The sequence below is a fragment of the Empidonax traillii genome, unplaced genomic scaffold, assembly GCF_003031625.1.
Source record: "Empidonax traillii isolate 1590-97213 ecotype Southwest subspecies unplaced genomic scaffold, ASM303162v1 scaffold442:size488032, whole genome shotgun sequence".
Lineage (NCBI taxonomy): Eukaryota > Metazoa > Chordata > Aves > Passeriformes > Tyrannidae > Empidonax > Empidonax traillii.
In genome coordinates this window covers 14,554-39,736 of record NW_020955635.1, presented here as the reverse complement: position 1 = coordinate 39,736, position 25,183 = coordinate 14,554, and the positions used below count along the sequence as shown (strand labels likewise).

The window sequence follows — 25,183 nt, the reverse complement described above, 5'->3', positions numbered from 1 at the left end:
ACGGTGTGCCTGGCACTTCAGTGCCTGCTCATGTGCCAGGGTTTATACAAGTCTAATGCCAATACAGCATTCATTGTGTAATAGCGTAGGCTGCTTACTGTAGTTATCCAGTTTTACAAATTTGTTTTTAGATTAAAAACACAAACAGGCTAGGGATGTGTTGTAGGATAATGTATAGGGAAGCTGGCTCCCTATTCTTGAGGTATGGTTTATATGGTATTTTAAAAGATATGGTGTGTCTATTATTTATCGTGATGTTGTAATAAATGTTTAAGGCACAGATATGGCAGAGTTGGTCACGGGATGCAATGTATGTTAGTTTTTAAATATTCCCTGGTCTTCTTGTAATGCAAGTGCCATAAGCTACTTGTCTAGATCCATCTGTAATGTCTCCCAGTCATAAATTATAGAAAAGATCCTACGATTTTTAATATCCTGCAGCCAGTAAACTTGAAGCACTTTCTCTTTACACGTACAGTTTATACTCCTGCCAAAATGCTGAGGTAGGTTGCTATATGTGCAGTTTTAAATTATCAAATTAGTGGTTTGGAGTTTTTTTCTATGTTTGTTTTCAAATGCTTCAACTCCAGCAAAAGCCATGTTTGGCCTGTCATTGTGGAGTTAGAGCTGCTGCCCACGAGCGTGGCGGTGGCTGGCGGGTGGGTTTGGTTTTCTCTGATTAAAGTGGACAGGTACATACGTACATGGAATGAAACAATGAAGCTTGGCTTCCACGGCTCGGGCTTTGCATGAAAACGTAGTCTTCAGACACTGAGGCTTACTGGTTCAAAAGCCAAATGTATGTACCATGTAGGGGAACTTGGAAAGACAAATGAGAGGAAAAAAAATAAGCTAGTTATAACACCATGATCAGGTTTATTTTATTTAAGAAGAAAAATTGTGGTCTGAAACATTTTTCATTGAGGACGAAGGGGAAATAATGATAACTGAACTTTAAAACTGCTTTACAGTTACTTTGATTAAAACCTCTCCCAAAGCTACTTGTTGTACTGCTTGAACATTTATGAACTAAATAAAGAGATGTAGGTTTTTTTAAAGGTGTTATTCATTACCTTATTAATGTATTGAAGAAATATGAACAGGAACACCCAGATATATATAGTAGTCATATATAGAAAATACCTTATAAAGTACATTGCAGGTACACTGTACTCCTAATAAAATATTTTTTAATCAAGTGTTTTTCTGAAGTGTTTTACATGAAAACAGGGATTAGTTTCTGTAGCAAATGCCACAGAAATGTTCTGTTATTCAGAGCAAACTGGTTCCTGGAAATAAGCCCATGTTAAACAATGCGACAAACACACGATGTGTGTTAGATCTGAGAAGAAAAAGGAGGTACAGCCACAGCTTACCGGGTAGCATGGCTGATGTGGGCACAGCACTATTTAGGGATTCTGAAGGCAGGATTATTTTCACTCCATTTCCTAATTTGTCTTTAAAAGAGTTCAAGCAGCTTGCTCCAGTTCATTTTTCATTCCCTATTTAGTTTTACATATTCCTAGAATCTGCAAGATGGAAAATATTAACTGGAGAATGATTTGCCCTCTGCTGTAATATGGTCTATTGAATTCGTTACAGCCCTTGATCTGCTTTTTCTTGGCTCAGAATTGAGTCACTAGGATTGCACTCCCAAATTCTTCTGGGTGGCAAAGAATCTGTGGAAAGTAGTTTCTTTTAAATAAGAGTTCTTTTTTAAAGATACACATTTGGCTTGAATGTTCAAGTGATAAACTAATTCTCCCCCAGCCCCTGTTAAAGTGAAATTGATAAGAGGCTGTAAGATTTTATGGATTGGTTCCTATTCAGTTGGTCAAAGGGTTACTTGGCAATTAACAAGAGCAGGCAGGACAAATCCACCTACCGCTGTGAAACTTCTGTGAGTGCCATTTCTACTCACAGCAGTTCTCCATTTCCACACCTAGAAATCTGCCCCTCCTCCTACAAACCCGAGCAGTGCTGATCTTTACTGATGAGTCCATACATCCAGCATGCACAAAGAATTTAATATAGGTTTCTTGTCCAGTATTACCTAAGTTCTAAAATGAAGATCAGGCACTTGATAGATTCAGGGTTTTTATTAGTTCTTCCATGTGAGCATTACAATTTATAATACATCATATCTAGTTTTACCTCCAGAATGAATCTAATTTAGTACATCATGGTATTAGTAAAAACAAGCCCAGTAAGTGGGCTAAACTTCCAGCTAGCATCTTCATATCCTTCAGACAAGGCAAGCTAGAATGTCAATCACTTTACAGACATTTAAGTAGTGTTTCCCAAAAACCACCCAGCCCCAAATTAAACTAGGAAGCGGATACAATTTAAAGCAGGAAAGATTTGGTCATTTCCCTTCCCCCAGCAGATTTTAATTAACAGCTATAGTTTCGCCTCATTACAGTTTTGGACTCTCAATTAAACATCCTGGAGTCTGTTGGGATGGAATCGCACGTGTCAGTCGCCCGCCTGCAGGGGCCCCTCCTTACCGGTAGCCGGGTCCGGGCTGGGTGTAGCCCTGGGGGCCGAAGGGCGGGCGGGTGCGGGCATAGGGGTTGGGCCCGCTGGGCGGGGGGGTCATGGTGCTGCCGGGCGGTGGGGTGAAGCCCGGCCGCGGCTGGAAGGTGCCCGGCGCCGCCTGGGAGCCGCTGTAGGCGGCGGGCTGGGAGGCCTGCGTGGTGTAGGGCTGCGCGGGGTAGGTGCCCGCAGGGTACTGCGGTGGCTGCTGCGCCGGCAGCTGCTGCGGCTGCCCCGGGAAGGCGGCGGGGGCCGGGGCCGCCTGGCTGTAGGCCGGGAACTGCTGCGCTTGCTGCGACGGGGGCTGCTGCTGGCTGTAGCCTGCTGGAAAGGCAGAGAGCGAGGTGAGGTGAGAGGCAGCAAAGAACTGTGGGTGCCTGCAGAAAGGCGGGTTTTTTTTAATGTTAACAGTGACGAACGCAAAACAATGCGGTAAGCGGAGAAAGCAAGAGTGAACTGCAAGTTTTCCTGCCTTTCACACATAAGCACATGGCCTGGGTTCTGGTGCACCACCGTGGCAGCACGGCACATTGACAACAGTTAGGATAAAATAGTGACTGACAAGGAATAACACAAAAAATAATAATAATAAAAAAAAGGACAAATAGTCTTTCACTTCATATCACATGAAAAATAAAGTCTTCCCTGGCAAGTAAGGCAAAATACAACCTTTTTCCCAAATAAAACCTCCAAATTATTGTCATGAAAATACTCTCACTGTTTAATATAAGTCATGCCTCTGGTTAAATCATAGGTGTTTTCAGTTCTTTAGCGTTAAATATGGAAAGATTGTGCAGAACAGAACACTTTAGTGCAAAACTTCAATTTAAACATGTAACAAACTTTTCTGTATAAAACCATCTTCCAAAAGGAATTTCTCTTCTTGAAAACTTTAAAATGGCACAAAGTCCTTTTATGAAGAAATAGCTATTTATCCATCATGAAACACACCTGCAGCTACTTGCAATGAAACCTCTCCAGTGACTGGAATCCTGTCAGCATTAAACACCAGACACACAAATTATTAAAAGTGCACAGCCCTAAACAGAAAGAGTAAGGGTAAGAATGCACTGGAGTAAACTCACCTTGAAATTGGGATCAAAATTTACTCATGAGAGAGACAAACCTCGGAAGGGTCCATTTTTACTACCATGTATAAATAGCCACACTGTTGCCTAGTACATCTACAAGAGTGGGAAGAGATCTTGCTCCTGGGAGACATGAGTTTGAAAAGAGACAATACTCACAGGAACAAAAGCAAAACAAAAAAAATCCTATGACTCAACATCTTCAAAGGCTGCTGCCACTAGATCCTCAAAAAAAAAGACTGTTTCTGACAGATTAGGTTGGTTGTGAAAGTATTTATGAGAAACAATGGCACACCAATCAGTTTTTGGTGGAGTTTCATTCTTACTTGATGATGTTGGTTAGAATGTAGAACTCACATTCCACTACAGTTTTCACAGGAACATCTCCAGTAAAATAATGGATTAGATGATTAGAAAGCAGACCAGAACTCATTTTCTTTACCTCACTCAGTTTTTAAGCCTAAAGAAAATCAGATAGACTCTTCTACTTCCAACAGGGTTGTTACTTCTTCTGAAATAAGACTTCAGCAAGTCTGTCACTATCTAATTATAAATGTGGGGCTGAGAAATCTGGAGAGAACAAGATACCATTTAGAGACCAAAACCAACCAGCACACAGTGCACAGGAACAAGGGCTGAGGCACAAACCTTTAGCTAGAGTGTTCTAAAGTTCTAATCCAAGCTAAACATCTTTGTAAACTCTGCAAATATTCTCATCAATATAAAAATTGATGCACTCCCACTGTATATCTTGTGCACCATGAAAAGGTCACACTGGCTCTGAGTCACTTAATGGGAGTCTTTTGTTTAATTTAAGGAAGATTTTTAAAACAAGAAATGATAAATGCTTTTTATCATTTTCTAGAAGTATTAAGCAGCATGCAATTTGTTATGGAACCTGCTCTTACATGTTCATCCCTGTACTTTATCGGATCATGATTCGTACTAAGCTTTATTAGACGCTAGCTGCTTCTAAAGGAAATAACTGAAAGTTCTTCCGAAGTCCAGTTTATTTTGGACATACAGCTGTTCAAGAATCATTGCACAAAAACCACACTAAAATATTCTTCTGCTAAAAGTCTACTGGCATCTTCACCTGAGGTATCAGCAAAATCAACAGCTAAAAAATACTATCACCTTAAAGTTTCTGTGACATTTACAGTATTTATAATAGCCAGGGATTTTACTAAATGACAACTACAGTGTTCATACCACTAAATTTTGTACATGGAGATCATTCTAGATGAAGAAATAGAGGCCATCTTTAGATACCTCCAGTATTTAAGGAAGCTGAATTGGAGTCTTTTAGTCACTTACTTGCTAGAATCCCATGACTGCAGAAGTTAATCCTGAAGGCTGCTAATACTTCAAGTGATTCCTTTTGCCTGCCCTTCTAATAAGGCATTCTGCTGACTGATATTGAAGTCTGCTTTTGGTCACAATCAAGTAGCACTGAGACACCAGAACTCCGACTACGTATCAACAACACAGATACCTACAGTGTTCTCTCACTGGTCATTTTTGAATTGTGCTACTTCCCATAAGGAACACAAGCACCTGGGCAGCTCAGTCCCTGACCTGCCCCACAGGGCCAGGAACCAAAACTCAAAGGCTCAGGACTGCAGGGAGGTTCTGCAGCCGAAGCGCTGTTCGAGAGAGCTGCTTACCTGGGTACTGCACGCCGTACTGCTGCTGGGGCTGAGCCTGCGGCTGCTGGGCAGGGTAACCAGGTTGTTGGTACTGCTGATACATCTGACCTACGGATTAAAAACGTATTTAATTGAAGCCCACGACCCTACCTGTATTATAAACACACAGCCAACATCCTGACAGTTCAAACTCAGAGAAATTGACCCTCTCACAACACGTAAAAACCTTTTTTAGGAAACCTCAACACAGAATATGTGTTCTACCTGACTTCCAACTGAAACCAAAGTACAGATTTTAGTTTCTGAACTATGCCATTCTGAAGATTAAATGATGTTTGTCTATCTCCCACAGAATAAGGAGTTCTAATTTGGTACGTGAGGCTTGCTATTTCACATTTTCAGAGGATGCCAGGAGCTGTGCACCTTAGTTGACACTACTCCAGTGGGTAACATACCAGGAATCTTTCAACATCTTCATAACTGCTCCAGAACTTACACCGTAAATTTAAGTACTTCAAAAGTTAAACACGTCCTCGGATTGTCTGTTTATATTAGGTTTTTAAGGCCATTTCTGCAACAAAGTACTGTAAGCAGAGTGGTACATTATTTATGCTGACCACATTTTCCAGATAAGTCAGCCATCTCTCAGCATCGCCAAGTTTTCTTAAGAGACCCAGGGGTATACAACCGAAGGAAAAATAAAACCATACATTCTTAAGCTTGGGTAGTCCAAGGCAATGCTTATTTTTCCTAAATTCACTGTTTTCAATTTCTTGGTCAGAAGAGGTAGAATATTTGTTTAGACAATCTATGGGCCCTGCTTAAGCTTTATGCTTCTGCTGTTTTTCAATTTAGTAACAGGCACAGTCAACGAACAAAACCAATTAACTGCCAAAACTAAAGCTCAGCTGAACTGGAGCAGACATGGAAACTTTACTATTATAAAGTGTTACTGTACTATTATTCATTCTGCGAAGATCAACAAACTGTATAAACAGACCACAAACTCCATTTTCTGAGCCGCACCAAGACAAAAACAAAACTGCTCCAAGTCCTCAGAGACCCCCGTGCACACTGCTTTAAAGTAATTCCTTATTTCTTCTTTTATATCCATTTTTTGCAGCTGAAAGGAACAGTATTTTACCTTCACACTAAGATGTTCATAATCCTTCATATTGGTGCAGGCACTCAAAATATTATTTGGTATGCAAATCTTGTGGGACGAGGAGAGTGCTAAACACAAGGTCTGTTTCTCAAACTCAGTTGTTATGGGCAAGTTCCAGGAGAACAACAAGCAGGCTGCCTGTATTGGGATAATTACCTGCAGGCTAACACAGAGCCCACACTGGCACCTGCTGGAAAGCCGAGGTAAAGGGATATGAAAGAAGCAGCATGGAGTTTTACCAAGCTTTCTGGGAAGGCTTGCTGTCTTCACCAGGGTTGAAGCATTAGTGAGGAACAGAGAGGTGTTCCAGTGCCGTTCAAGAAACCATTCTTAATTTACAGCCATGACTGCAGTCAGGGATCCTATGGGTCCTCAAATACACAGAGTTTTTCCTCCTCACTGGATTTTTACTCTGAAAACTAGATGAGCTACAGCATCGGTGTCTGGTTTTGTACTTAGCAGTGCTATTGCAGTCAAGGATCTGCCAGCATTTACCATTGTTCCTGTGCACTGAAAAAGACATTTTAGCCTGACGCAGAAAGAAGACCATTTATGTATATTCACACAACAGTCTTTTTCCCTCTAAGATCGTGAAATGCTTATGTGAATGAGATTTTTACATGTATTTTCAGCAAAGACTAAAAAGGTGTCCACATCTATACATAATTGATTCTCAGATGTTTTCAGAGACTGAATATAGTGGTAAAAAAGCGCTGGCAAGCTACAAGAGACAGCGCTGTACTGAAATGTCTTTTTGTACTGACTGAATTCAAACTAGTGAATGCTTAAAATTTAGCAAGGAGCTAAGCCCTTCAGTAGTATCAGCACACAAAAGTGAGGTGACTTGGTATTCACAAATAACAACCTAGTAACCACTTATAATCATCACAGCATCATTTATTGGCAAAGAATGCCATTAAAAAATAATCCCTGATATGATTGACACATGATTGGCATCACCAGTTTAGTTATATCTTCAAAATACTGGGAAGGTATGTGGCAGAAGCACAGCTCAGGGTGTTTTGTTTTTTTAAGCAGTGAACAAATAATTTAAAACTAGTTTCAAAACTAGTTTATAACAAGAACCTGCGCAGCACTAGCAGTGCCATTTATGTGAGCCAATGATACTGAAAACCTAACCATCAAAACCTACCCAAAGTTCTGGCTGGACAACAGTTCTGTGGGAACAGCACAAGCCCCCAAATTACCACTGGTATCTTACCATACACAGAGTGAAGAAAATATAATCAGTACTTAAAATATTTCAGCAGCAATAATAAAAACTACATAAACTATAGACCAAAACCTTAATGATTAGTACTGCTGCACTTTTATGTGGAAAAAAAAATGACTTGGGCCAAGGTGTAACACAGTTCAGTGTTTAAAAAAAGAAAAAAAGCACTATACTTTTCCTTAATCCAAGTTTAGAAAAATCACTACATCTACTCTGATATATGAGCCGCCGCCTTCTTTCCCCAGTAAGATGAGTTTTGAGGAAAAAAGTTCTTTTCCCCTTCCCTGGTGTCTGCAGCCATGCAGGATTCCAATCTAATGCTGCTAGTGCTTTTAAGTGTTTTACTTCTTTGTAACTTCCACACATAAACGCCAAATAGTTATATCCTCAAGCTACAAAGATGTCTTTTGCTATATTAAAACACTTGACTAATTCTTAAGGAAATAAGCAAAAATAAAAAAAAATTAAAAGCTGGAATAAGCAAAAGAAGTGTTCAATAAGCTCCACTGAAACCACCAGTATTCATGCCTGCTTAAATACCATACATAACTACCAGATGCTCAAATACTCTGCTCAATCAAAATACTACTTTTGCCCTTCAGACAAGACAATCCAAGTGATGTGGATACTGTGAGTACCCTCTCACATGTGTCTCAGCATTATGTCCGTACAGAAGGCAGCAGAAGGCTGGAACTTGTGGCTATACTAGCACAGAAACTTCATATTATTCTTCATACAGAGGAAGAAATATCAAAGCAAGTTATTCCATGGACAGTTAAATCCAGAACTCTGCAGATCTGAAGGCTCAGTGCTCTTAGAAAATAGCAATGAAAAAATGATGCCCAAATGTAGCAAACCTCTGAATAGATTAATTTTGAGAAGTCAATTAACATGTAAAAGGGTGTAGTGCAAACAAACTTGAATACCAGAGTTAAGACCTTGAGCTTTAAAGGAGAACCAGCTGAGGCTGACAGTTACACAGAACTACCATGCATGTAAGATAGCTTCAAGGTTTAACCTGACTAGCACCAAGCAACACATAAAAAAGAAGCAATAAAATAATAGTTCCATTCTGTTAGGTAGAAACGATGAGGAAACAACATTTTTAATTCATAGTAGACAAGTCAACAAAGAGTGGAGTGAGACACAGCAACACACAGTGTATGATACAAACCAACATCATGAGACAGCTTTAAAGCACTGAGTATGTAAATCTGCCTCACAGTAAAGTGAGCACACATGCAAGTAGAAAACAGTATCATGAAAATTCTGGACATCTTACACCACCCGCCCTTTCAAATAGAGCCACTGCTCCATCTGCTGTTTCTCCATCGAACAGCATGTGAGCACAGAAGTTCCGCCTGCCAGCACACGTGGATTTGTAGTTTGGTATCGACTGTGGGTCTACTAATTGAAGTCAGAATCAGACAGCACCATTCAGCCCTAAACAACAGCAAAGCAGGCTGCCTACCTTCCACCTGCCCCGTCTGTGGCTGTGTGCCGGGGTACGGGGGCTGCTGTGCCTGCACACCAGGCGGGTGGGCTGCAGAGGAGGAGGAAGCGATGCTGTCCGGCGTTCCCGATCGCTCTTCTGCAGGGGCACTGGGTGGGCCTACGGGAGCAAGAACAAGATACAGCATGTGAAATCAACAGAGTTTGACTAGGAAAGTCTAACATAAGACCACTTGCAACGTTTTCAACATTTTTTCCAGTTATCCATAGATTTATGTCTGAGTGTCATACCTAAGCTAAAATTAAGTATACTTTTGCACATCTAAACTTTCCTTTGAAAATATTTGGGGGAGAAATTTTTCACCTGTCTCTAGGTCACTCAGATTTCATCCTTCCAAGGAAACGGACCTATTTGTGAGATAAAACCCTTCATGACAACATTTTTTCTACAGCTTCAAGTGTTAACCTTGGACACATACACTGAAGACTAACTATGTTTGGACAGAACATGCACTTATGTACCTATTCTTTCTCATCCGGAGCAAAGGTGAAAGGCTGCATGAAACTATTCAAATGCATCAGTGTTTTACTGTGAACCACATGGGCAGGGCAAAAAAGCGTTTTACCAACAGTCCTGTGTCATGTGAACAGAAAAACTCTGAAGAAGGTGCTAGTAACACTCCCAGACAGGATATGGTAGGTTTCAGTCTAAAAGCAACTGTCTGCTTTGCTAATTCAGAAAATATTCCAGCTGGCACCCAAAGACAGCATGAAAACAGGGAATTCAGATTTTCTCTAAATTAGTGAGAAGTTCTGAAACATGTATGTGAACAAGTATAATACATTACAATTTAATACAAAATATTTTCTTAGAAACAAGGGAGCTTAAACCTGGAGCTTTTCAGCTCTTAACAATCTGAATGCTGTCAGACACTACTTTCAAATACATGCTTAAAGTTAAGCACAAGTATTAGAATTGCTGCCAAATCACTCTCAATTTTAAGAATGTTACATTTACACAATGTAAGTATGCATCCAACAAGCCCTTAATAGTGTTTTCATGTTACCCTCATTTGGGAGGAAATTATTCAAATCTGTCTACTTCAGGATTTGCCTTTATATATATCACTGTAGGATTATAGCTTTAGAAATGGGATTCTTATATCGTGCTTAAATGGTCCTCTGTGGAGTTCTTTGTACATTCAAAGCATGGTCAAGTCAGTTCACTCCATCAGAACAATTATGGAGACACAAATAATGAAGTATCACTGACCAAAGCATTAACTGACATAGACAAAACCATTCCTTCAAAAATTAGATCAAATTATCTGCTCGTTGTACTCCATATTCTATTGCTTACTTGCTCAGATAGCCTATTGAAAGTTTTTAAGCACCATCAAACTTTTATCTGATCTGTGAAATAACCATGCTGTGACAATACCCAAAACGTGCCATGGAGGAAGAAACCACTCAAACAAATTTTAAGCCATTTTCTACTCCAAGGTAAACCACAATGCTAAAAACATCAAGATTTCAACATGTGGTATACAAAAGTTAGCAATCACAGTTACAACACCTTAACACAGCAAGGTTTAGAATTCTGAAAAGAAGTAGAGAATACAGCTTAATAAGTCCGAAGTACAAATGCTCTGTTACAAATCAAACTTTGAGTTCTTGATTATGAACAGGTGGAGGTTTTCTCTTCACAAGCTGTATCCTTACCTGACACCTGGTCGTCTGTCAGGCCAAACGCTGACATGACGTTCTTGCTGATCTCATCCTGGTTCTTCAGGGGGTCAAAGGCAGACATGCTCGCTGCTATGACTTGAGTGGATGGCTTCACATTAGCGTCAGCAGCAGCAGCCTTTTCTTCCCTACCATCTACAGCATCTACAAAACAAAATGGACAGTTATTAGCTCTAAAGAACTGAAACACCACTCTACATATATACTGCACTGCAGCAACTTTAAGATTGTATAGTTGGGAGGAAGGTTAAACGTTGTAACTGCTGAAATGCTCAGGTCAGGGTAACAGTGACGGGCCACTGATGTATCTGAATCGGTGATGAATCACAAATCACAAAGTTTCATTGCAAAGTTACTTAAAGATACACTAATACTGCGGAATATCAGTATCACATATCACTTGGTCTGAAACTCAAAGGCACAAGACTCCTGCTTCAAACAAATCGTTGATACAACTTGCCTACAAAGAATTCAAAAGAAACAGGATAGGTTCCAGTTTATTACAATGGTTTTTATCAAATGTAGTTTCTGCTTTGTGATCTACCTTTCTCCATTAATTGTTCCTGATGGGTGAAATTCGTATCACTGCAATTATACATGTATCTGAATCATTCAGAAATGCCACATCTAACAGAATGCTGTATTTTCTATTAAAAACCAACAAGTGCAGATAGGATACAGACTGGCTAGCTTTGTTTACACTGTAAGATCACCACACTAAACTACTTCCAAACAGTTTATAACCAGAATCCATGGTCTTCCACCAAAACTAGTAATTGCATATAATTGAAGAGCAGGGCTGGACCTTTTTTAAACAACAAAACCAGTAAAACTTCAAAGTGTAAAATACAAAAGCAGCATTTCCTAAAAAGGAGGGCTGACATTATCGGTGCACCTCTTTACTCAGAGCACTGTGCTCCATGACTTTGTGTCATTATTTTCTGTGTTCAACTTACTTACCCAAACTCTGTAGTTAAGCACACAGAAGTATAATGTTTACAGTAGAAAAGCCCTAAGCTAGGAGACCAATACCTCAAAACTGAGGCTAAAAATTTCCCATTTTGCCCTCCCCCGATAATCCTTTCCCACTCCTACCTGCACCCTTCGTGCTGCTTACCCTGAGACAGCTCTGATGCTGGTCTGAGCTCAAAATGTGTGGATTCAATTTCCTAACCTGGCAAAAAAAGTGGATATAATTTTTGCTCAATTCACTTTCTACTGTTTTAGTGAATCAAACTTGCGTAGCAACACAAGATAAGCACCAGAGCTAGCCCAAAGTAAGCAGGGGGACTACTCAACTGGGAGCAAGAACTCTTCAGCAACGACAAACCATTAATTCAGCTAAAAGACCTCGAGACATCGTTGTGCTTCACATGTGTTAGTTAACAGCATTTTTATAAACTGCAACAAAACCTTGGGCCCTGAAGTTTTATTCCTAAGTTAGTTTAGAGCTTTAGTCCAGATAACTTGAATGAAAATTCTGCCTCTGAAACAACTGAAGCATTAAAAATTAAATTCTGAGCCATCAAGCAACAATTAAGAATGATCTTAAACAGTATTCAAGCCTCCATTTTTCACTTTGTTAAACAGCACACAGCTCTGCAGATCAAACCAAACAATTCTTTGCCAGGCTTCCTACCACTTTCAGGCAGACTAGTGGAAAGCCCTGGTTCCGCTGGCGGTTCTAAACAGTCCAGTAAACGATTGACTTTATTGCGAAGTTCTATCAGCTCTCGGCGCAGGTATTTCACCTGATTAGATTCTAGAGGTCTTGGTTGTCCGTTCACTGCAAAACAGCAATTAGATGAACTTAAGACTGCAAGTAACATTTTGACATCCAGTTGAAAATTGAATAAATAAATAAATAAATAAATAAATAAATAAATTCCAACTTCTACTTGCTTGTAGCATCATCATCCTTTGTGGAGTTTAAAGTGACAGAGTTTGGTCAAAGCAGACTGAACCCATTCTAGAGCTTAATATTCCGTTCATTTAATCTCAGTTCAGCAAAATCTACAGTACCAGAGCAAAGTCTACAGCAAATTTCTATGCTGTTTACTCATTTCCATGAATATACCCTCAGTAATACAGTGGTAGTGGAAAGCTGTCCCTTTAGAACTACTGCAGCATACACAACACTGATGCAATTCATGAATAAGGTCAGAGTCCAAGTTAAAGGTGGTTCCTATTCCTTGGAAATATGTGCTAAGTTACCTCTAGTAGCTCGAAAATAAGGAACTATTTTATACAAAGGCCAAAGGATAAATGTTAAAATCTATTCAATTTTAGGCAATTAATGTGAGTTTTTGGCAGTGTAGTAGTAACACTGCGAGACAATCATCACCTTCAAATTTACGTGCATCTGTGAAGAAAACTCCACAAATGCTGGAGAGTGGAAGATAACATGAAAAATAACATTAAGAAAAAAAAATTGAGTACATGTATATGTATGTATGCCAAATACTTTGAGTAATTTTATTAAAAGAAATAGTTTCAGTTTCCATATATTCAGACATCTCACGAAAAACATCAAGAGAAAATAGATATAATGTATTAATTCAGTGTTTTTAACTTACTGATTGCATTTGTTTCACCCCCTGAGGTGACAAATTGGCAGTTTTTTGTACCTTACAGTGAAGCTCACTGCCTGAATTTTAATAAACATTATTGGAGAAAAAAAAAAACAAGCAACAATCTTCTGTACTTACCAAACAATGTCAGCTTAAGTATCCTACTGCATTGAATTGCAAAGGAAAGATCTGAGCTATCAAAAATTGTTATAAGATCTCCATCTGAAAAGAACATAAGAAAAAATAAAAAAGTTATATCAAAATAAAAAAAAAGTTAAATTAAAATCAAAGCCTATGACTACTGAACTTCACACTAGGACACAAGTGTTCCTTCATTACTCAAAAACAATTGTGCAGGGAAATCCTGCACAGAAGGGAAGACAGAAGCACAGTCAGCTTCAAAAGGCAGCATTCTGACACTATCCCTTTCCAAGTTCTACACAGGTCATGCTTTCCTGTTTACATACAGGATGCATCATTAGAGTTAAGAGTTCACAAAGTCCAGGAAGACTGATGCTGCCACTCAGAAGTTATACGCGTACTCGCTCCAAAACTGTCTGTTCATGAACAGACAGGAGACTCATAGATGGCACAAACTGATCCCAATTCAATTTTTAAAAAACAAGACACAAAAACAAGGGAAAATTTCAAGTGACGCTTCCTCAGCTTACATTCAGAACAATGAGGTGCAAGATTATTTTTCAACAAGAGAACGATAATAAAGTTCCTATGCAAAGTGAATAATAAATATACCTATCAGCTTTAACACATAAATAGCAATAAAGATGTCAAAGTAGTCAGAAGAAAACTTTTCTTTCCAACAGGAATTTGACACAGTTCTTAGGCATTAATTTCTTGCATGTCAGATTTCAGAGGAACTCCCACCCCGATGCATCCTAATGAATTTGCACACTGCCATCAGTCACAGGAGCTATATTAGAACTGTATGGCATCATTTATTCTTAAGATACAAAGGGCTCTGCACAAAGCACTGAACACTCTTAATCCTACTAATACTCAAAAGAGTTCACACTAAGTCTGGTCTCTCACAGTTTTTAATCTGAGTCAAGACAACTCAAATTATCATCTTTGCTTACTCAACAAAATCACAAATAAGACTGTTCTCTTTGGCAGGACAGATTTTCTGCTGTTATAAAATATTTAACAGATTAATAGCTTAAATGAGCCCAAACTAAGCACTGCAAAGGAAAGAGTGGGAGTGTGTTATCAGGAAAACGTGTGCTGGCAGAAGGGATAGCAGGATCACTTCCTCCCAGAACAGTTTGATGACGGGAACTGAGTGAAGTTCATCTTGTGCAGTTTCACCCTGAAAAGCAACAGCCTTACACAAATGACACACAGATTGGAACAAAGCTGAATCCAGGCTACCAAAGGTCCTCTCCAAAACAGTGTTACAAGGAGGCTCTGTGGACAGACACAGAAATATGCTTTTCGTTACAGATTACTGCCTAAAAACCCTGAATGTGCACAAATTCCTTACACATTGGTGACAAAGGGCAAACTAACAAACAAAATTACAAATACTAATAAACTGATGGCATGTAAGATAATTTGCAAGTTTTCCTGAAAGAAATATTGTTGTCTCCAAAGGTTTTTTTTTATATCCTATGTCCTGTTTGTGCTTTCAGAATCTCAAAAGACATCAATCGATAGCAGTATCAGTCATGGATTCTCTGAGTAGACACTGGAAATCCTCCAGAAATGAAGGCTCCAAAACCCCACTAGGCAACCTGCTCCAGTGACACACTGCCCTCCTGGCCAAAACTCACACCCAACCTCTCAAACTGCAGTTTACGGCTGCTGCTGCCACCTAGTGTATGAAAATGGTTCAGATTCAATGGGCTTTGCAACTCCCATTCAGCTGGAGGCTGCTGTTAGCTCTGCCCTCGGTCTCCTCTTCAGCACAGCCAACAAGCCCAGCTCCCTCCCGTGCTCCCTGAAGGCCACCGGCACAAAGCCCCTCACTGTCCTCACCACACCCTGCCAGACCCTCTCCAGCTCTTCCAAGTCTTTCTGTCCTGAGGTGCAGGCAGTAAAACAGAGCACAGACCTCCTGGTGCAGCCTCACCAGTGCCAGGAAGGGGAGGATCACAGTGTCCCTGTTTGCCACTGTGATCCATAACAAGACTTAAGACAATCAGACCCCAAATTTTCATAAACAGATTTTTTTCTTTGGCACTAAAGGAGGGTGAAATGTGTTTTCCCTCCAACTCAAATACTTCCTCCAGCTTTTCAGTGATAGTAAAATCCACTGGTGTCTTAACACAAAGCCTTTCTATTCCTTATTCTCCTGGTAACACACTAAATGATAATTACTTCTCTTGGCAATCCACAACATTGGCAGACCATCCTATGATGCTTGTCTGTCATACCAGGCAATGCTCAGATTCACTGCCTGAACAAAGATGCATGTTCTGAACAGCCTATCTGCATAGTGAAATGAAAATGTTCATCAAAACACATGGTTTACATGGATTAATGTCACCCAAAAGAACTGGGATCATTCCATCTTATTCTCCCTCACCTACTTCAACCTTTGTGTCAACGGCATTAATATCGATGATTAAATTTTCTATTTTAAATTGTTAACAGAAAAAAAACACTGAGAAGCAAAGTACAGAATCTTGTTAGACGCATAAAGTCAGTTCTATGATTCCTGTTGACAGCTACTGACAGTTATAATCCAAGTAAAGCATATGCTAGGATTCATAGGGTATATGTCAAGCCATAGAGGTCTGACAAATGAAGTATATTCGATTGAGCAAATAAACTTTTCATCTTAAGGAATGTCAATGAAGCTTAATTCCTGTAACCATAACAAAGATAGAATTACACAATGTTTATTTTCTATTGGAAAGTAAAACAGACTTTCCTTTATTTTCTCTAGCCTTATTATTTCAAGAACTTACCTTTCCTGTTTTTAGAAGGGACATAGCTTTCCCTCTCTATAATTTCCCATGTATGCTAAATATTCCCTGCTATGCCAATTATATATTTTTTTATCTTTCATATAAACTAGTGACTCCTGTAACTAACCATTGTACTGCAAAGTATTTCAGCATTATCCTGCATCACCATGATGAATTGCAATTTTTATCACATCAGAAATTAGAAGAAATTGCAAATGTTTAAGACATTAGAAATCTACCTCATTCCTTGGCCCTGCCAGATACCCTTCCTTATCTGCTATGCTTTGTCATCTACTGGCTTTATCTACCCCTATATTTATTTATTTATTCCGTTTTTTAAAAAAGAAAAAAAAACTGTATCAAAGATAGTTTTCCTTCATTCTGATAAATTTACCAAAGGCAGATATTACTGACTAAGCCCACCACCTCGAATAAATCCAGCAGGAGTTAATAAACCATTATTGGCTCTGCTACAAAGACACACCAACTTCTACTATAAAGTAATGAAGAACAGGAGCAAAAAGGCCAACCCCCACATTACACGGTCCAGTTTTAAACTGAGGCATAACTTCAAAAAAAGGAGTAAAGTTTCTATTGTTGGCTCTACAGGGGCTTTTTTAGCACATGTAACTCAATAACATGGTGTGCTTAAGATACAATTTTACTCTTTGATTCATACATATTCAGTTCTGGTACTCCTCATCAGTTTGTCTGGGGTTGAGGTTTTTCTGCTGACATTGCGGTTTACTGCATGTTCAAGAACTTTAAGTAGGACATGAAAACTGTTTCATATCTCAAAGAACAATTTTCTTAGCTTAGGCGTTTGAAGGACGCCCAGTCTGAACGTAAAACTTAACTTCACAAGGCAGTATTCAAACTGAAACTTCTTTTGTCTGGTGCATCATATAGCCTAAATATGACTTAGGAATGACTGACTAACTCAGTCCACAAATCCAGAGGCAGCAGGATTGAGCTTTAAAGGTTCCTAGCTTCTCCAAGTACATAAAAAGTACATATATATACACACATACATATACAGATTCGGAAAAAAAAACACAAAATGTATTAGATTCAAGGATCATGAAAATTTGATGAAGATATTAAGCCACCATATTTTGTAGAAATTTAAGCAGAAAATCCCATATCCAGGCCTGGAGATCACTAGCTTCACATGTTACAGCAAAAAGAAACAAAGCCAGGAGGGGCAGATGAAGCATTCTTCTGAATGCTCAAAGAGTATGCACATCAACACTGAGAAGACACAGATGGAGGCTGCAGAAATTGTGGAAATCCTAAAGGTATCTCTTCATAACAGATGCAGACAAGTGTTTCTCCAGGTCTGGAGGGATAGACAATAAAACCGAAATAGCTAAAATGTATATATTCCAATCCATCTAATGACTGAAAGAGATTTAAAGTAGAATCTTAGTTTAGTTGAAACAAAGTCAAGAATACCACCATTTTCATATTACAAGCAAACTGAAACCCTGTTCTGTTAACCTCTTCCTGGATCATTTGCAACTTCCTCTTACATTAGCAACATTTATATGTTTTTAGCAGTGATAATTAGCTAGGATGACATAAACTGAAGTTTCACATCACAGAGGAGCAGTAGTACATTCTGTGTGGTGGGTTGACCCTCAGTGGATGCCAGGCACCCACCAAAGCCACTCTATCACTTTCCTCTGTAAGTGGACAGGGGAGAGAAAATATAGTGAAGGGACAAGATATGAGGTAAAGACAGGGAGAGATCACAAGTCGATTACCATCACAGGTAAAACAGACTCAACTTGGGGAAATTAACTGAATTTATTACCAATCAAAATCAGAGCAGGATAATGAGAAGTAAAACATCCTCCCCCCAACCTCCCCTCCTTCCTGGGCTCTACCTCTTCTCCTGCGAGCAGCACAGGGAGATGGGGAATGAATGTAACAGTGTCTACCTCTGCTCAGGGGGAAGAAGAGTCCTTCCCCTGGTCCAGTGCGAGATCCCTCCCAAAGGAGACAGTCCTCCACAAACTTCTCCTGTGAGTCCATACCATGGCCAACAGCTCTTCATGAACTGCTCCAGCATGAGTTGCTTTTCCACAGGGTGCAGTCCTTCAAGAACAGCCTGCTCCAACATGGGTTCCCCACAGGTTTCCAAGTCCTACCAGGAAAACCTGCTCTAGCATGGGCTTCTCTCTCCACAGGTTTGCAGTTCTCTGCCAGGAGCCTGCTCCATCATGGGCTTCCCACAGATTCCCAGCTTCCTTTCAGGCATCCACCTGCTCTGGAGTGGGTCTCCTCCATGGGCTACAGGTGGGTCTCTGCACCCCTGCGGACCTCCATGGGCTGCAGGGGCACAGCTGCTCCACCATGGTCTGCACCACGAGCTGCAGGGGAATCTCTGCTTCAAGGCCTGGAACACCTCCTGCCTGTCCTTCTGCACTGACCTTGGTGTCTGCAGAGTTGTTCCTCTCACATAATCTCACTCCACTCTTCTCTGGCTCCAATTACATTTGCATCATAACATTTTTTTCCTTCTTAAATATGTTATCACAGAGGCATTACTATCATTCCTGACTGGCTCAGCCTTGGCCAGTGGCATGTCCCTCATGGAGCTGGCTTCCAACAGAAGACACCTCTGTAGCCCTCCCACTACCAAAACCTGGCCATGCAAACCAAATACAATTCTGAGACAAAGAAAGCTAAAATTAAAAGCAGGAAGTCTCTAGACAGTGAAAGACAACCAAAGAATGAAACCATAATTACTGTCTCCATCATACACCATTACCTCATTCAAAATAAGACAGAGAAAGTAGCAAACACAAAAAACCCCAGAGGACTATACTTAAAGAACAGGTGAGAACGCAAAAAAAGGGACTAGAAACTTCAACCTAATGAAAAAGCATCCATCATTCCAGAAAGAAAAAAAACAATTATATGATAAAAGGAAAAACAAAGCCACCACAAATACACTGAGCTCCATCCCACTAGAGATTAAGACACAAAATATTAGCCCTTCACTGCTTATCAGTTTTGATAAGCAGCCTCTCAAAAGCTTCAACCTGAAAAAACTGTCTCAGGGTCATTCAAAGTGAAATTTTACTGCCTAGATATATGAACAAAAGTTATTTGACATTTAAGGTACCACATACCACTAGTTTCCTAGTGCCATCAAGAAAAATGAACCTGAATGCTTCAGTAACACAGCACTTTTGACTATGCAACAGCGCAATTTCAGCCTCGATCTAAGAGATTTTGGATTTTATCACCTCATTCCAAGTTTCATTTTATAAACGCTATCCCTCTAGCCCAAATTAAGTCATTTACCCATGCCTCACAATGACATTCAAAGAGGAAAAACCCTCCAAACACAACTGTCTCTCTATTCACCTCAAATAGGGCCCTTTTCGTTCTGTGGAAGCTCTTCTCTCTCAAGGTTGTGCCTGCTCAACACTAATGAACAATGTTTTCTTTGAAACAACCAATGCCCAACAGATTCAAATGGTCAGAGGAAAGTTTACTTTTAATACACATTTCAGGTTGAATTAAAACTTCTAATCTTTATTGATGGAGGGAAAACATAATCAAGAATTACTACCAAATAGATCAAGTTTTTAAAGTCTTATAAGAGCTTGCATTAGGTCATACATATTTATTCAAACCCACTCAAAAAAAAAAAAAATGGTTAAATGAGTGAATAGAAGAGAAACCTGCAATAGCATCAACTTCCCACAACAGCACAAGATGAACTTTCAGAGAGAAAAATAGAGGAAATATTTCAGGAAAAAAAACAGGGAAAATGCTGTTAAGGCAGCATAACAAGGGATACAGTTTCCACTGCCTGATTAAAAAGATTTCATAAGAAATCACTCGCCTTTGCCCATGATACTGGACAGTTCTGAAAGGTGAATTTCAAAGTTTCGTCCACAGATAAATCATATCAGAACAACTGTAATTACACCTCAACAGCAGTAACTAAACCTTACCTTCATCTTTATATTTTATTGTGACTTCATCATTGCTCAGAAGTTTTCCTCTAAAAACTCTCTGCATCATTAGCACCAATTCATCGTAGGTGATATCTTCATTATGAATAGGGATTCTCCTAATATCCTCCCCAAGCTGAGCTTTGATGATCAGCTTCCCACTTAAGTCCAGCTGCCCATTCATGGTGGATTCCTTATCGCCTGCTGACCTGTTAGCAACAAAACATCAAAAACATTTCAGAAAACTAAACTGTTAGTTATTTAGATCTATCTGATGACAGTTCTGAAGCTTTACATTATCACCTTAACTGATTATTTTTACATGCCCTGTAATTATGGTAATGAACAAAGGGCGCTTTTTTCTACTTCATTAAAGAAAAGACTGTCAGAACAAGTATCTTATTTCAAAGATTATAGGTTGGACGGTGGCTTTACTAAGGGGATGAAGCGGAATCATGTATTATTTCTTGAACAAATAAATGAAGAGCTTAACATTTTGTTTATCATATGGATGATCAGAACTCACTGAGGGTTTCTCTTCAGAAAGGAAGATACACAATTTTTCATTTTTAAAGATTTTGACCGAGATATTTTAACCAAGATTTTAGACTTTTCAAAGCTGCTCAACAGACCACACATTAACTACTCATTGGACTTGACTCATGATCAGAACAGTCGGTTACTCTCAGTGTTTTAACAGGTAGACAACTGCTCCAACCTAAATGAAGTGCAACAAAGGCATCCTGTATCCCAGCAACACACGGCATATACTTTAACACTTTAGACAAGACAATTTAAAAACTGTCACTTTGCATGAGGCATCTCTCATTTAAAAACACGAAGGTCTTACATTTAAAAACCAGAAACTACAGTGAAGTTATGAGGAATAAAAATAAAAAAAAAAAAAGGAGATCCAGATAGTTAGTCAAACGTCCCCTCCTTGCTTCACTGTTCTGGACAGGGCCAAAACAATAGATTTGGAATGAGGAGTAATTAAAGAAGCAGTTATCTTAACATCTGAAGTGCAATTACTGACAACGTTCAAAAGTAAGCAGCCCTATAAATCAAAATTATGATTTCTAAAGCCACATATAGGCAAGGATGGCTGTTTGTTCTCTTGTGCAAAAAGAATTCTTATTAAAGATATCCAGGTATTTCTCCCTTAATTTTCAGGATGTTATAACATAGTGTCTTATAAGAAAAATTAATTTGGCTTTGGTCAGTCTATTTTTAAAGTACTGAATCGAAACTTAATTCTCTCCTACCAGAGAAACAAGACACTCAGCTAAAGCCTTTAATTCGTAACTCCTTGATGCACCTATATATATATATATATTTATATATATATATATTTATGCACCTATATATATATATATATTTAACTCTACTATTTCAATGGCAATGTTTTGATACTATCTCTACATTGCAATTAAATTTCTAGGGGTTTTGGTAATTAACTTAACATAAAGCAAAGATTTCATGCAAATCCCTTTGTTTAGCCCCAAAACTCACTCTCTCATCACACCTAACAGGAGGTAGGTGGATACAGTCTAATTGCAGAGAAGGGAGACCTGCAGTTAACACAGCCACGTTCCTGCTGAGGCACTGTGATAAAAAAGTGAAGTTTATAATACTGTTGATGCTCACTAACACATTATTCATGTTTTGCAACATGGGAGTCTTGACTGCAGGCACATCTACCCAGTCTAATTAACTTTAAATTAGTTTTAAAAGCACAGAGTTTTGCACAAGGTTGTTGGTTGCTGGGATTTTTTTAATTTAAGTATTAAAAAATAAAACAGAATTGATCCACAGGTTTCCTTTCACCTCCTTTCCAAAAACAGACGTTTATCATTACCTTATGTGTCTTACTGATGCTGGATTATTGGACAGATTTCCCACCTCACTTCAGGACAGAGTTAGGATAAGCCGCCATGCACTACCAGTGCCAGAAAACAGTAAGCTGCATCAGAAAAAAAGACATGTATAGTCACACTTTCTTAAAATGATACAACTCACATCAATCTTTCACTTTAGAACATCTTAAAAAATATACCAAACTAAAAAAAGTCCTTGCTTTATCCATAATGTAACAATCTGATCTACACTTTTGCATATTGTAGAATTCGAAGTTCAGCTAAAACAAGTCTTGAACAAGAGTTTTAATTTCACAACAGAAGTAATTTTTTTCTAGATTTTGTTAACTGCATGTAGGAATTCCCCACAGTAATGTGTTCCTTTCCAGGACACATCCTCTTCCCCAACAGTCTCCATCCCTGTGTATGGCACCCATCTTAAAGACACAGGTTAAGTTAAAGAAAATAAACTTTGACCAATGAAACAGTACAAAACCTGAGAAGTCCATCTTTGAGTTTAAGGCCCAGGCCTCTGTGGCATTAAGCAGAGTGTCTGCAAAGACAGACTGGACAGCACTACAAAAGACTACCAAGAGGAAAGGAGTAGTAATGCCACTTTCCCACAGGAAGAGCCACCAAACTGGACAAGAAGGAAATGCATCAGAAATGCACAACCACTTAAAAATACAATCTGCCCTCAATTTTACTTAAGACTGTGCTTTTTGTGCTGGAAAGCCTACATCATTTTTATGCAGCCCACCTGTTTATTACAGAAGTGCTTAATGCCCAGAGCTCTAAGACAGTGATTTAGTGTATACAGACCAGTCCTGGGGAACATCACTGGCTCCTCCCTCCCACCCCATGGGCGTACCCTACTCAGCACTCTTCTCCTTCTCTCCTGCCCGCACAGCCAATTTCAAGTATCCATAATCTGATTTTTAGAGGATTCGCTGCTAACCAGAGAGAAAAAGTAAGTTCCTCTCATCCACATAGACCTGGGCTTTCCAGCTCTCCTCTTTCAGCTCAACTGGAAGCAAGCCGGAATAGAGGGGCACAAGACATCCAGGGCAGAGGCAGACAGCAAACCAACCCCAGAGAACATGCACAACCCCTCTCTGGGTTCTCAAAGGGCGGCAGCTGCTCACCTCATCCTGGGTATAAAATGCTCACCTTTGAAAAGGGTTGTACCTGCTCCTGACAGGGAGGAGATAAGACTGTTGTGACATACTAAGCAGGTGGACAGGAAGAGGCTACTTTTCTGATGCCTCACTCATGCTTTATGAAATGAGTAATACATGAAGACAGTGCTCTTTTCATCTCAGACTTGCTACAGCTCCAGGTAAGTTTACTATAATGGACAAATACGGGATACAGACAATGCATCTACAGTGGTTAAACTTCAGAGTTCATTTAGCTACCACCTCGTGTTGTTTCAACATCAGAGCTGGGCACTGGTTTTGCCTCTTCAGCATTACAGTGTAAGCTACTTAGAAACTGTCAACAGTAAGAACTGAACCTCATCTGTAATTCCTGAAGATACACGTTTTGGTGGACACACCTGAGCTCCTGTGGCCTTTCAACAGATTGAATACATCATTCGTATCTCTGTGCAGGGAAATGAGCTGCACATGCCTTATTTACCAGCCTTACTCACAGAAATCTGCTGTCTATCAACAACTACGAAAAGGTGGCAGGAAAGCATTTAACTGCACTTTTTTTTTTGTCCAGCTGTTCTCCATTCTGCTTGAAGGTGTCCAGGTTTTAAGAGACTGATTCTAAATACCTCAGCTGCTTGCAGTTGTTACAGAAAACTGTGAAATGTTCAAATTACTGAATTACACAGCACTCAAGCTTTTTCTCCTCACTGTGACACAGCTGAATGGATGACTCCATTGAGAGAGTTTTTCAGTGAAGACATCCAGAATGCACACTAATGAGCTTTTTAATAGAATCAGTCAGTGTCTACTTTCCGGGGGAGGGGGGATCAACCAACTAAAAAACGTTTTGTCTTCACGTTTAAGATTCAGGATTGCTTTCCATAAGAATCACACTGACATCTTTCTAACCTTCCTGGTGTACCAGAGTAGAGTTTTTGTCCCCTCCTGGCTCACTTTCTATTCACATCATGCACGAATCGAGACTGTGCATGTGGACAGGGACTATCCAATCTAAGGCAGTCCCTCCCGGATCCCCTCTAAAACCAGCATGTCATCACCATGTTGCATTTCACTACCCTTTTAGCACAGCAGCAGAGAAAAACAATCTTGCCTAGGCAAGGGAAGGACAGGTATTACTGTTTTGCTTGAAAAAACAGGGGCAAGGCACAGAAGCAGGGACAAGCAGCACTGCCTCCCAAACCCCATCCGAGAGAGACACGAGAGTTTTCCCGAGGCAGCGCGGGGGGGTGAGGCGGGGGAGCAGAAAGGAGAAGAGCTCTTTTCGTGTTTCTCCAGTTCCCCAAAGGGGCGCAGAAATCACAGCCATTCCCTGCCGGGAAGCGAGGAACCGGCGGCTCCCCCGGCCCCCAGGGGGAAGCGGCTCGGTGCCGCCGGGAGCAGCCCGGGCGGAGGGGTCGGAGGGATCGCGGGCTGCCCGGGCCGCGGGGCGGGTCCCGCCGCCCTCAGCCGCGCCCGGGGGCGCGCGAGGGGTCTCCCGGCCCCTCCGCCAGGGGCCGCGTCGCCCCCGGGAACGATGGCGGGGGGCGGGCTCGCCCCCAGCCCGCGGCCGCCGCCCCTCCCCTCCGCTGCTCCCGCCGCCCCCACGTACGGGGGCAGCCCCGCTCTCTTACCGTGGCCTTTCCGCGGTGCCGCCGTTGGAACGCCCCGCGCAGCCCCGTCCGAACCCGGGCCCGGCCGCGGCCGCCACCGCCGCCCGTACGTGGCAGGGCAGAGGGAAGGGGCCGGAGCCACGGCCGGGCCTGCGCGAGCCACGCGCCTGCGCGCTCCGCCGCGCGATTCCCCCCCCCCCCCCCCCCCCCCCCCCCC

At 40.6% G+C, this 25,183-nt stretch overlaps 1 protein-coding gene across 4 annotated transcripts; it reads right to left on the bottom strand.

The window, feature by feature from the left end:
• Positions 1-2,083: 2,083 nt before the first annotated feature.
• Positions 2,084-25,152, bottom strand: TFG (TRK-fused gene). Of its 4 annotated transcripts, none has more exons than XM_027894793.1 (9): positions 24,988-25,152; positions 22,202-22,306; positions 20,344-20,552; positions 13,578-13,661; positions 12,509-12,655; positions 10,846-11,013; positions 9,143-9,283; positions 5,291-5,380; positions 2,084-2,859 (listed from the first exon to the last, which is right to left on the bottom strand). In XM_027894793.1, the coding sequence occupies exons 3-9, from the start codon at positions 20,525-20,527 to the stop codon at positions 2,504-2,506; spliced, it is 1,170 nt and encodes a 389-aa protein (XP_027750594.1). In that variant the 5' UTR covers positions 20,528-20,552; positions 22,202-22,306; positions 24,988-25,152; the 3' UTR covers positions 2,084-2,503. The 4 variants fall into 4 exon arrangements, with proteins under 4 accessions (XP_027750594.1, XP_027750595.1, XP_027750596.1 ...); XM_027894794.1 differs by having other exon boundaries at positions 2,084-2,856; XM_027894795.1 differs by lacking the exon at positions 2,084-2,859 and adding an exon at positions 3,487-3,575.
• Positions 25,153-25,183: the final 31 nt, after the last annotated feature.

Excerpts from the sequence above, each read along its gene's own strand:
- TFG (XM_027894793.1), bottom strand. The coding sequence starts at position 20,527 with ATGAATGGGCAGCTGGACTTAAGTGGGAAGCTGATCATCAAAGCTCAG. Across the intron at positions 13,662-20,343 it reads AATAAAATATAAAGATGAAG|ATGGAGATCTTATAACAATT; the intron begins GTAAGGTTTAGT and ends TGTTCTTTTCAG. Across the intron at positions 2,860-5,290 it reads GTACGGCGTGCAGTACCCAG|CAGGCTACAGCCAGCAGCAG; the intron begins GTAAGCAGCTCT and ends CTGCCTTTCCAG.